The sequence below is a fragment of the Marmota monax genome, unplaced genomic scaffold (genome assembly GCF_021218885.2).
Source record: "Marmota monax isolate L192 unplaced genomic scaffold, Marmota_monax_Labrador192_F-V1.1 WCK01_AAM20220418_F8-fsc00001, whole genome shotgun sequence".
Lineage (NCBI taxonomy): Eukaryota > Metazoa > Chordata > Mammalia > Rodentia > Sciuridae > Marmota > Marmota monax.
Window position 1 is genome coordinate 45,275,570 of NW_026693777.1, and position 12,884 is coordinate 45,288,453.

General features: G+C 42.1%; 1 protein-coding gene across 4 annotated transcripts in view; it reads right to left on the reverse strand.

Annotated features, from left to right (window-relative positions):
* Tgm5 (transglutaminase 5) overlaps positions 1-12,577 on the reverse strand; it is a 41,317-nt gene extending 28,740 nt beyond the window's left edge. The window contains exons 1-6 of one of the 4 annotated variants that reach the window (XM_058584733.1): positions 12,399-12,577; positions 7,064-7,243; positions 6,690-6,935; positions 3,776-3,894; positions 1,449-1,565; positions 513-690 (exon numbers count right to left, since the gene is read on the reverse strand). In XM_058584733.1, coding sequence (XP_058440716.1) covers positions 513-690; positions 1,449-1,565; positions 3,776-3,894; positions 6,690-6,935; positions 7,064-7,243; positions 12,399-12,408 — 850 coding nt within the window. In that variant the 5' untranslated portion in view covers positions 12,409-12,577. Of the gene's footprint in view, positions 1-512; positions 691-1,436; positions 1,566-3,775; positions 3,895-6,689; positions 6,936-7,063; positions 7,244-12,398 lie in introns of all 4 variants that reach the window. The other 3 variants (XM_058584734.1, XM_046461677.2, XM_046461678.2) reach the window with 3 other exon arrangements.
* Between the last annotated feature and the right edge of the window lie 307 nt (positions 12,578-12,884).

A 12,884-nucleotide genomic window follows, 5' to 3' on the forward strand; every position in this document is an offset into this window, starting at 1 on the left:
CCTCCAATTCCCTTTGACTTTATGACAACTCCAAATTAAAGATAATTTTACTGGGGTACCATCTTGTTCTAGCTCCATGGTCTAAAACACTGCTCAGATGCACATTTCCCTCCCATGAGCATATCTTCACTAAGCCCGTTCTCTGTGCTCCAAAAGGGCACAATTCAGTGTGTTAGAGTTCTAATTACTTATTCTTTCATCTCACTCTCACTCTCTTTTGTACCTGGTCAATTCCCAGCTAGACTCTTAGGAATATCGTTAGGCTTCCTGAGCTCAGAAGAATGGAGGGGAGCCAAGTCTTGGGATGTGTGTGAGTTTCACTTCAAAACTATCATCTGGAGTAAGCCCAGATTTGTGAAACATATGGTCAGGGATGAGACATTTCCATTAGTGGAAAGGGTTTCCTTCCAGACATCCCTTGGTGGGAATTTTGAAACTGATATAAGAAGAGTTCGGAGAACTCTTAAGTGAACTATTATACCTGGGGCCCTTTCCCTGAGGCTCTTTCCTACCTGTGCACATGACTGCTGCAAAGACCCAGCACTGTCCATAGCGCACTGGCTGGCAGCCTGTGGCATGCCACTGCTTCAGGATGGCTACACTGCCAGTCCACTCTGCAGGGTTGACACCATCTGTGTAATTCTCACTCCAGTTTCCATTGAGCACCCCATTGTCATCATTGCTATTAATCTGAAGAGAAGTCATAGATAGAAACATTAAAAACATGTTTTCCCTCAATAAGAGTTGATGTGTGGGAAGGCCCATGAGCCTTAGACACAGAGAAGACTTTTTTTTTTTTTTTGGTACCAGGGATTAGACTCAGGGACACTCAATCACTGAGCCACATCCCCAGCCCTGTTTGTATTTTATTTAGAGACAGGGTCTTGCCGAGTTGCTTAGGGCCTCGCTAAGTTGCTGAGGCTAGCTTTGAAGTTGCAATCCTCCTGTCTCAACCTCCTGAGCCACTGGGATTACAGGTGTGCACCACCAAACATGGCCAAAGGAGACTTTTGACCTTATTTCACTGAAGATCTTCCAGATCCGCTGGGGAAGGGGTAAAGGTGGGAGGCCACTGTTCAGACTTGTCCTCCACTTTTAGTTTATTAATTTGTTTCTACCTCTTGCAAAGCTGGAGCTTGGCTCTGAGTACTTTAAAAAATATTTCAGGACAAAGGAAATTTAGAAACAACAAGATAATTTCTCAAACTGGAGTGACAATCAGCTTTTCCCAAAACATGCAATTTGGAAATAACAGAGGTGATGAGCCATGCTTAGCTACTTCAGAGCTCAGTTGAGAAAACTTGTTACTCACATTTTGGCATCAGTCTTAACCCAAATGGCTTTGATTCTATTCCACCCCTGCAGGAGGCAACTTTGAGAGGGCAAGGGAGGCCCTGCACAGTCTCCTCCCTCCCTGGGCACACCAGGGACCTCACCATGGCACACACCACTCTGCTGATGTAGACGGGGCTTCCACGCAGGGCACAGTCTATGGCAGAGTCGATCTGGAAGTTCAGGCTCTTGTCTAGAAGTTTCAGGCAGATGTGTATGATATTTTCTTCAAACTGCAAGAGGAAGTGCAGAGAAGGGAGGTACCTGTGCTTGGCATGTGAGGATGTGTAAAGACATACACGGTCCAGCTCTCCAAAGGAGTGTGTTTGTGGAATACAAACCAGTTTGGAAGGTGACTTTCAAACAGAAAACCATTGACTGCCTTCCAGGCGGGTGTGGGTTTCCAAAGCTCTGGGGTTATAACCCACTTGGAATGTATGTCCTGCAAGTCAAATCCTTCCTCCTTCATTTTGAAGTGATGGTTGCTACTGTTGGGTTTTCCCAGTGAGTTGGGCTGGCAAAAAAGTCTGTTTGCCCCTTTATTCTGGATCTGCTGGGATACTCTTACTAAAACCATGTTTCTTCTTCTTCCACACTCACTTCACAGCCCAGATTATCACTGGAAGCCATGCTGAGGTCATGATGCTAACCTGTCATGGCACCCACAACTCAGTGGGGCTCTACCGTACATGTGAGTTACAGAACTTCCCACTCAAGGAAGCCTGGATCCTCCTCACCCTTCAGGCTTAGTGTGATGTCACTTCCTCTGAGTCTTTCCTGAGCCTGAACTTGGGGATAGGTCTTTAGCCCTGGAAGAGTGCCTGCTCCCATCAGATTCAGTAGATGCTATAGTTGAGGTCCATCCTTCTTGCCTAACTGTACTCACTGTCTCTTTCCAGCTCTTCATATAACTCTGGACCCCAGACTTGGCACAGTTTGTCCAGCACATAGGAGAGACTCCATACATCTTTGTTGAATGAGTGTAAATGAATGCAATGTATTCCTTTAAACAGTGGGCAATAAGCACAGGTGTCTTTGCTTATGCGTTCCCTCTGCCTTCACTTGGCCAATTTAGCTCAAGCACTGTCACTCTCAAAAGCCTTCCTCCTGATCCTCAGAACATCTGCACCTGTCAGTCTTCACTTATCCTTTTGCAAGATATGTGACCTGTTGTGTGTGTGTGTGTGTGTGTGTGTGTGTGTGTGTGTGTGGCCCCATTACACTGTGAGATCAGGCATCGTATTTTGTCTCTCTTAGCACCTTGCCTGGCACTGAACCCACATTCAGTATAAGTTTACTGAAGAAGAGAGACAGACAGGGAGGAAACCAGGGCTCCAAAAGCAGTAACTCCTTGCTTCTGCATCTCACAGATGATAGTCAACTCTTCTCCAGGGCTCTCTGAAATCCCCAAATACCCTAGCTGAGTGAGAAGTTAGGGAAATTAGTTGTGGCCAGTGGAGGCTGCTGTCTCCTTCTTAGTTGTAGTCACCTGGGCCCTGATTGGGCCTGAAGGCCATGTGTATTGGAGTTCTATCAGGGAAAGTTCAGGAGAGGAACCCATATACAGCTGACAAGACCTTTCTGGAGAACTCCCAGGGTATCCCAGCTGACACCCCTTCTGAGAAGCCAGAGACTGATCCTCTCTATCCCTCAGTGCTCCTAGCACCTAGGCTCAGCCTAGAGAACCCTCTTCCCTGGCCTGGCCTTGGACTTCCTAGAGCACCTGCTGGGAGGTTGAGCTTTAAATGAGAGGAGGTCTTTAGTTTTCAAGCCTGGCAACAAACAGGATGCTATTTATATATGAAATCACATTTTTAAATATGTGTAGAAAAAGTGTAGAGGAACATACACCAAGCTGGTGACAGTGCTTGGGATGACCTCTGTGTTCTACGTGTCTATTTTTGCAATATTTCTTTGCAAGTTTTTTTTTAAGCAATCATGTACTACTTTTATAATGAAAAGATCTATCATTGAAATAAAAAAAATAAAAAGATAATAGTTATGTGGAGGGAGATGCATTGCTGCTTATCAGCACAACTTCTGGCTGAGATGTTCAAAGGCAAGTTTTCATTAGTGTATCACCAAGAGTTGTAATGATGAAGCGAGAGAGTGGAAAATAGAATCCCACAGGAAACATAAGTTTAAAAAACAAAATGCCAGGCACCATCATTGCCATTGTGATCATGTCCCCTTCATTCTCACCCTCACACTCAGTGGACCACCTGATGTGCTCTTATCTGCCTTTTCCCTTTAGATCTTGTTGTCCAAGGGAAACTATGAGCAGCACAGAATGGACCTTCCACCTTCCTATGGTTCCACTAGCAACCTGGGGTCCATCTTACCCCTTGCTGCTGCCATTTAGTTAGTATCACTCTGCAGTTCACCCCACTCCTGCTCCCCCCTCTCTCCCCACAAGCCCGGGCCTAGATGGGCTGAGACTCACCTGTCCATAGTTCCAGGGGCACGGGCGGATCCAGTTCTTGTTCCCTTGGTAGATGAAGCCATAATCATTCATAACATACTCCTGCCTTTGGGGCTCACTGTCCAGGTAAACAGCGTCCCCTAAGATTCAAAGCAGGAGGGCACAAAACAGAAAAGTTATCTTGTCTTTCCCGTCCCATTCGTGTCCCTCATGATCCCCTGGAAACTGAGCTCTGGGGAGGGCACCTGGAGATACCATGAGGGGCACAAGCAGGGGTGGGTCTTGGGAGACGACATCCCCAACATCAGCAACAGGCTCAATATGAACTTGAGGTGGAATAATAAAAATTTACCTTTGGTGAAATTTCTGGGTTTCCAAAACACATTTACACCCTAGTCCCATTTGAAGATTGAAAAAACCTGACAAGTGATTAAGTAACTTGCCCAAGTTATATGTAAATACAAAGCTGGAATCTGAGCACAGAGCCCATGCAACTCCATATTCTGTGTTTTCTGTTATTTTCAACGAATCCTGGTTGGAAAAGAGCAAGTAGAAATTTAAGGGTTGGCGTTGACCTCATCCTTCCTGTTTTAGGAATTTCATCTAAAGGAAGTATTCAGCTTGTGAACCAAGATTTAGACAGTAGGTAGCTCATCTGAGTGCTTATGGGACTGAAAAGCTGGAAACAATCACAATGCTGTTCTTGGGGACTGGTCAAATAGCTTCATTGCATCTCCACCACAGGATTCTCTATAGAATTAATAGAAAGGGGCAAATTTGGATATATGGACGTGGAAATCTACATATGATATGTTAAACTAAAATAGGTTATAAAATAACATGTACAGCATTCATTGATTTTTGTTAAACATATACACATATATGAGGAAAGGATTTTGAAGCCTATTCTAAAACATGTTAATGGTAATTGTTTTTGTTTTCCTTTTTGCCTACTGGTATTCTCCAGATTTTCCCAAATGAATGTGTTATTTTTAGTGATATAAAAAATTATCTTTTAAAGTTAAAGGCTGCTTAAACAAACAAAAGGCCAGGGGAGCAGGTGTCCCCTTTGCAGTATTCTGGACCTGTCTGGAGATGCTACCTGAGCCTGGGGTGAAGGAGCATCCTGCCCTTGTTGGAGGGAGTCTCAGACACAACCTAACAGGATGCTGGTGTAGGAGAACTCCTTGCTGAGATGTGTTTTATCGAGGGTTTGAACAGTGGGGTGAGAAGCTATAGATTCATGGTGAGATCACATACATCCTTGAATCACAGAGTGGAGATTTCCAGTCAATATATGAGGCACAGTGATAGGTAGCTGTCAGTCCCAACTGCAGCTCCCACCAGTCATTACCCCAGTACTGGGTCTCCCTGGAATCTGGGTGCAGTCTAAGCTCAGGAGAGAAGCCCCGCAGTCTTTCCTCAGCTCAGATAGGTCCTCATTACATGCCTGAAGCCCATAGTCTTGGAGATCGGAAGAGGGGGTATGTGTGTGTGTTAGAGAGAAAGAGACAGAGAGAGATATACAGAGAGAAACAGACACATATGCAGAAGACAGACAACTGGCCCTCCTTGCTCCAGGAGCATGCCTCTTTACCTAGTATGTCAGTGATGGTCCTGAGCCATTCAATGACAGGAAGGTAGGAAGGGGATCATCCTCTAGTCAGAAGCTTTTCTGGCCTCTACCCAAAGCAGACAGGACCATTCTCCACTGTCAAGACTTCTCGCCCTTCTTCCCACTATCTCCTGCTGCCCACAGTGTCCTTATGTCTGGCTAAGCATCTATCTCTACACCTGGGTAGATTTGGAGGACAAGGCTTATGGGATAGGATATTGGCATATTCACTGTGGCTTTGTTTGTATAAGAGAAAAATTGCAAATAGCCAAAATGCCTGGAAATAAACATGTGGTGCATCCAAGTAGTGAAATGATTGTTAAGAAAAATGTTCTGGTAGGATGGGGCTGGGGCTGTGCTCAGTGACAGAGCACTTGTCTAACACATGTGAGGCACTGGGTTCAATACTTAGCACCACATAAAAAATAAATAAATAAAATAAAAGTATGCTGATCTACTCATAGAGGATTTCTAAGTTAAAAAAAAAGAAAGAAAATGTTAGGAATTGGATATTTTCAATGTTGAATGCTGACATGAGGAAAGCAAGTTGGAGACTGCTAGGTATTATATAATCCTGCTTGTGGAATGTATTATAGAATCACACATACAGGCACATACATACACATATTTGATTAATTATAGAATATTTTGTAAGGCTACACAAGACAATGTTAACAGGTTTCTGCTAGAGAATGGAGCAGAAATTTTTAAAAATATTTTAGTTTTTAGTTGCAGTTTGACACAATATCTTTATTTTATTTATTTTTATGTAGTGCTGAGGATCAAACCCAGGGCCTTGTACATGCTAGGCGAGGTTCTACTACTGAGCCACAACCCCAGCCTGGGATTGGAAGTTTTAACTTTTCACCTTATACCTTTCTCTCCTTTCCTCCCTTTCCCTTTCCTTTTCCCCTCTTTCTCTCTCTTCTTTCCTCCCTCCCTCTTCTTTTCTCTCTGTATCTTTCAGTTTTACCCTTTACTTCATTCATCAAATGTATAGTGTGCTTATTACTTTTAAAATGAGAAATCTCAAATCAACTTCAAAAATGTATGATGAAGGTAGGTGTTAACATTGGTCCAATTTAATTACAATAGTTTTCTATTTAAGTAAAGATTATTTGGTTCATAATTTTTAAATTCTAAATAAGTAACAAGGTCTCCCTGTCCTGGTTGTTGACAGTGGGGGGTGGATGCTGAGCACCTGGGATTTTAGGATAATTGTAGGTGGTAGGAGCAGGGTCAGGAAACCCTCAAGCTTGGCTTTCTATAGCAGGACAGACAGACAGAGATGAAGGAGCCTTTCATGGGCACCTGCCTTACCTGTACACCAGGGATTAAAGAGCAGGATGAACTCTCCAAGCTGATAGGCTGTGACAGGCCCTTGGAAGGATTCAATACGAACTTTCAGTAGGTACCGACCCACAGCTGCCATGGGTGGGGGACACAGGCTCACTTCTAGGGATGTGGCCCCATTGGTCTCCAGAGAGGCGATCCAGGGGCTGGGGCCACCACGGCTTGCCAGGCTGAATACTGCCCGAGTCCCTTTAGCTAGCTCTGGCAGGGGTCCTGGGGGGAAATAGAGCTGACACCCTCTGTGGTTACCTCCCAGAGGTAACTACACAAAGTTCCCCTAACACACACACACACACACACACACACATTCACACACCCTGGGAGCCAGCTGAGGTCCTTACCAGTCTCAGTCACAAAGATGATGTTGTCCAGGCCTGGCTGGAAGCCCCGGTTCCTAAAGTACAGGGTGATGTTGAAGGCCTGGCCCCGGCGAACAATGAGCTGGTCAATGCTGATCTCCTCTGTGTGGTGCCGCACATTGTTCTGGTAGCTCTGGAGGTCTGTGAGGTCCACCTCCAGCCCTGTGATGGGGCAGCCAGGGACAGACAAAAGGAAAGGTTGTGGAGCTTGGTCCAATCCTGTTTATTACTTACTAATTGTGCAAATTTGAGAAAGTAACTTGGCCTCTCAACACCTGTTTCCATGTCGGTGAAAGAGAATATATAATACCAGTCTGAAAGTTTAGATTTGAGGATTACCAAGGCTCCATGAATGTGAGTTCCTCTTCCTTCCTTCCTCTTCCATTTTCTCTGAATTTCTATCCCTGCACAGCTGGATGTGAATGATTTTCTACCTCTAACTTCTTTTGTAGACCCATCCAAGTTTGATTGCTTCCAAGTTTGATGGCAGTCCAGCATGTCTTCCAATTTACTCTAAGATGCACTTTCTTGGATTCAAGTTAACAGTCTTACTTGTTTGTATACTAGCCTCCAAACCTGGGGGCAAGTCCCTGGGTCAGCTTCCCCTGGAATAACTGTCCCTAGATTAGCTGCCTTACTTTTAACAATTTGTTGGCTCTCTGACCACCACCAATGCCAATGTGCCCAAAGTCTGGGAGCTTGAATGCTGAGGAAAGTCAAAGAAAGTTTCACTCTCAGCCTTTAGGACTTTCTGCTAAACTGAATTCACTGTTCTCAGAGAGTGGCTCTCCCAGAGGGCCCTGTTTTTGACTTCTTGTTTGACCATGGAGGAGAACTGTCCCTTTCCACATGCACGGAATTCCTCTCTCCTCACCTCATTCCTAGTGAGTACCAGCCTCCAATGGGTCTTCTGCCTCCTGTGTCTCTCCCCACCACCTTCCCTTAACATATCACCCGATTATCTTTCCTCAAGACAGTTTCTCATGCCATCCTTTGGCTTTAAAAGTTCAAAGATACCTTACATCTACCACATTAAAAAGGAAAACTCCTTTACTTGACCCTTATACCCTGGCCCTAACTTATATTTGAAAGCTACTTCTCACCACTCCCACCATGGGGCCTCTCCTCCAGCCATGCCCTAAGCATATGGCAGCTACCTGTCTGTGCATTTTGTTCCTGCTATAGCCCCACCTCAGAATGCCTCCCCACTAACCAAATTCCACTTGTCCTGAGATCTACCTCCCTCATGAAGCATGCCCCAATTGGCAAACCCTTATTCCCATCTCCCACTGATCTATGGCATTTAATTTAACCTACCTTAAGTCTTGACTGCTCAATCAATATGTTAAGTGTCATGCTTATTGTTCATGCTTATTGATATCAACAAATTTTTACTGAGATCCTATTACTTTCAAAATCGACATCAGATATTTTTCTTACTTTTTAAAAATTGTAATACTTAATTATTTTTACTGAGACATAATTAATATGGTCTAGAGTTATTCAACAACTTTTTAGTTACTAAACATCTTCCACATATCTGAAAAAAGTGTTATTTTATATATGTAAAATTCTTAGTCTCTTTTTTATTTATCTGTTTTCCCCCATGAGATGTAAGCCAATAAGGACATAGCTAGCTGTTTTGTCTTGGCCATAAGATTTTAAAAAATAAATGAATCAGAACATTTGATAAAATATAATACCCTTTTATGATAAAAATGCTCAACAAACTTAGAAGGGAGTTTCCTCAAACCGATAAGTGGTAATAATAAAACCTCACAGCCAACCATATTTAATAATGAAAGACTGAATGCTTTCCTGCTAAGATACGGAACAAAGATATCTACCCTTGCCATCTATTCAACATTGGAGATTTTGGTCAGGGCAATTAAGCAAGGATAAGAAATTAAAAACATTCATATTGGAAAGATAAGTAAAATTATTTCTATTCACAGATGATATAATTTTGTCTTTTAAAAAATCCTAAAACAGGGCTGGGATTGTGGCTCAGTGGTAAAGTGCTTGCCTAGCATGTGTGAAGCACTGGGTTCAATTCTCAGCACCACATAAAAATAAATAAATAAAAATAAAGGACAGCAAGTTTGCAGGATAAAACTATTTTAAAATTAGAGTAAAATAAAACAAATTATAAATAAAGCTATAGTTTCCTTACACTTGCAATGAGTGATCTGAGGATAAATTTTTAAAATTACATTTATAATCCCATGGGAAGAATGAAACACTTAAAAATAAATTTGAAAGAAGTGCAAAACTTCTACCACACACACACAGATGCACATGAATGCGCGTGCTCACTTGCACACACACACACACACACACACAAAATTGAAAAAATTAAAGAATACCTAAATAAATGAACAGCTAAATAAATAAATGGAAAGATTTTTCCATTTCATGGACTGGAAGATAATACCATTAAGATGACAAATTGATCTATAAATTCAATATAATGACTTCAAAATCCCAACTACCATTTTACAGAAATTAAGAGGCAGATCCTAAATACAAGGGCTCCATAATAGTCAATGCAAATTTTAAAAAGAAAGACAAAATTAGAGGACTTATACTCCCCTATTTTAAAATTTACAATAAAGCTAAAGTAATTAAAGCAATATGGTTGTGGACTTATATCAGTGGAATAGCACTGAGAGTCTAGAAATAAACTCATATTTACTGTCAATTGATCTTTATAAAAAAATTTTTTAGCTGTAGATGGACACAATATCTTATTTTATTTATTTATTTTTATGTGGTGCTGAAGATTGAACCCAGTGTTTCACACATGCCAGGCAAGCACTCTACCACTGAGCTGCCACCCCAGCCCATCAATTGATGTTTGACAAAGGTGTCAAGTTGATTTAATGGGGGAATACTCCTTTCAAAAACTGATGTCAGGACAAGTGGACTTCCTATGTGAAAGAAAAGAAGTTGGATGCCTGCCTCTCACAATATTCAGAAATTAACTCAAAATGGATCAAAGACCTAAACATAACAGCAAAAACCCATGGAAGAAAATATGGTCCATGATCTTGGACCAGGCAATGCTTTCTTGGATATGACAGCTGAAGCAATAAGCAGTAAAAGAGAAAACAGATAAATTGGAGCTCATCAACGTTAATTTAAAAATTAATAGTTTTTTTTTTCTTCAAGAGCACTATAAAGAGCTGGGGTTGTGGCTCAGCAGTAGAGTGCTCACCTCGCATGTGTGAGACCCTGGGTTCCAATCCTCAGCACCACATGAAAAAATAAATAAGTGAAATAAAGTTATTGTGTCCAACTACAACTAAAAAATAAATATTAAAAAAGAACACTATAAAGTGAAAAGATCACCCATGGAATATAAGAAAACATTTGTAAATAATATATCTAATAAGGGACTTGTACCTATATATGTATGTACATATATATATTTGTATACATATATCAGCACATTTTAGGTATTCAGAAATGTGTGCTAGATTGAACAGAGTTCTCTATCTTTTGCACAATCACCCAGCATTTATTTTAGACTTCAGATTCAATAAGCATTTATCAATGCCTGTCTACTATGTGTTGGGCACTGTGCTAGACACTCTAGGACAGTTATCTCCTTTAATCCTCACAATTACCTTAGAAAGATGAAATGTTATGCCGTCTGCATTTGGAGACAAAAAATTGAGGTTCAGGTAGATTAAATGTTTTGCCTTAGGTTAAACCCAAGATTCCCAATCCAAGTCCACTGTTCTTTCCGTTATCCAATAGTGGCCACCTATTGCTGTCTTTCACTCTTTGTTTGGAAAGAACATCACAACAGTGCCATTGGGAAGACACTTAGCTTTTTCCTGGTAGTAGAAAAAGAAGCTCATCCTTTTGGGAGACCAGTTGACTAGACAGGGAGCACTAACTGGCTCCAGCTCAGGTGGGGCACATGACTTAGGCTACCCAACAGGTGTGGCAGCATCTGCCTTTCAGCAAGCACAGCAGCCAGATCTCATCCTTTGGATACATCATGAGTCAAGCTAATTTCCACCCATAGCATGGGGATTATTCTTCAGTCCCTTCATTCTCTATTGAGGTAAGGGTATTCTCTTTGAGGTAAGGGTAGAATGAGGTAAAATGATCAGGGAAATAACAAGATTCTAGGAAGATCTTTTAAAGAAGATCTCAATATCTGTTCTAGAGTACAAAGAAGCACACATAAGGAAGTTCATTGCAAAGTTCATTGCCTATATAACTGAGATATTAGAGACAACCTAAATGTCCATCAGAAGGGAACTGGATAAATAAATTACTTATATGCATACTATGGAATACTATGCTAAGTGGAAAAATTGAGGTAGATCTATAGATACTGACTGGCATGGACAGAGCATCAAGATAAACTGTTAAGTGAAAAAAAATCAAATTGTAGAAAAGTGTTTACAATATGATGATACCATGGATATAAAAAAGCCACACATGCTAATATTTTGTATTACTTTGAATATATATATATATGTATGTGTGTATATATATGTATAGAATATATATATGTAATGTTAATGTGTAGACCAAAGACTGGTAACAGCATTTACTCTGGAGATGAGGATGGGTGAGATTGGAAATAGAATTGGGATACCTGTAATTATTGCTTTATTTTACTCCAACTATGTATTCTTATATTTCCTTGTTAATTAAATATTATACAAAAAAATTTTTAAAAAACTTAAACACAAAAATCAACAAAGGTGAGGCTGTTACATTTGTAGAGCAAATTAAAAGTTCATACCTGTAAATGGTTTCAACTAACCATTGAATCTTCATAACAGCTCTTTTTAGAGAGAGGGGATGATGTAGAGAAGATGTGGGGAGATAAGCTAAAATGAGGAGGAGACTCTCTGGAATGAAGGACAAGAGAAGAAATGAAGATCCAAAGAACTTTAGAGTTGCTAGACAACTTCAAGACTGTGTTCCAACCCCTTCCATTTTTCAAGCATGGGAGGTGGAAATCAGAGAAATGACTTGCCCAATGACAAAAGGTCAACTAGTAGCAGAAAAGGATAGGAATCAGACCCCCTAATCCCTGGCTCTGCCTTATCCCATTCAGCTATCGAAGCAGCCATGCTGGTTTGCAGGTGTGTTTACCTGTCAGCGTCCAGCCTATCTCCTGATTCTCAGACCACCAATGAATTCTGAGGATTCTGGGGGTCCTTCTCTTCCTAGGTCAACTCTGAATTTACTTCTTTATTCCTTGGAATCCATCCTTCTCCCCTGGACTTCCTAATTCTCTCTGTGTCCTTGTCCCTAACACTCCAGCAGCCCCAAGAGCCTCCCCTACCTTGGGCCATGGTGGCTGCCTCAGGGCTCCTGGGCTGCTTCCCACAGAACAGCTGGATGGACTGGAGCTTCAGGAAACTGGTCCCGGAGTGTCTGCTGCCCTTTGCATCCCAAGACTCTGGGAGACACAGAAGGCGGGGCGGGTTGCTGCACTGCCGCCTGCTTACTGGGCAGATCGCAACTGGTTTTCTCACTTGCCCTTTGGTTTTTGTTGGCAGTGTCACTTGGCTGAGAGGAGGTGCAGAAGCCAAGGAACTATCAGGGCCTAGTGTCATGTGACTCTTGAGCAGTAGGGCATTTTCTGGCAGGTGCTGTGCTGTGGTGGGGGAGCCGAAGGAAAGGTGAGCTGACATAGTGTCCAGGAGGATGAAGTGGCGTGGACCTCTGTGGGAAGGACTATCACCCACAACTAAGAAAGCCTCAGTGAGCCTGCTCTGTACCTGAGCCCTCTCCTTTATCCCAAAGAGTCACTCTCTGGGCTGGGGTT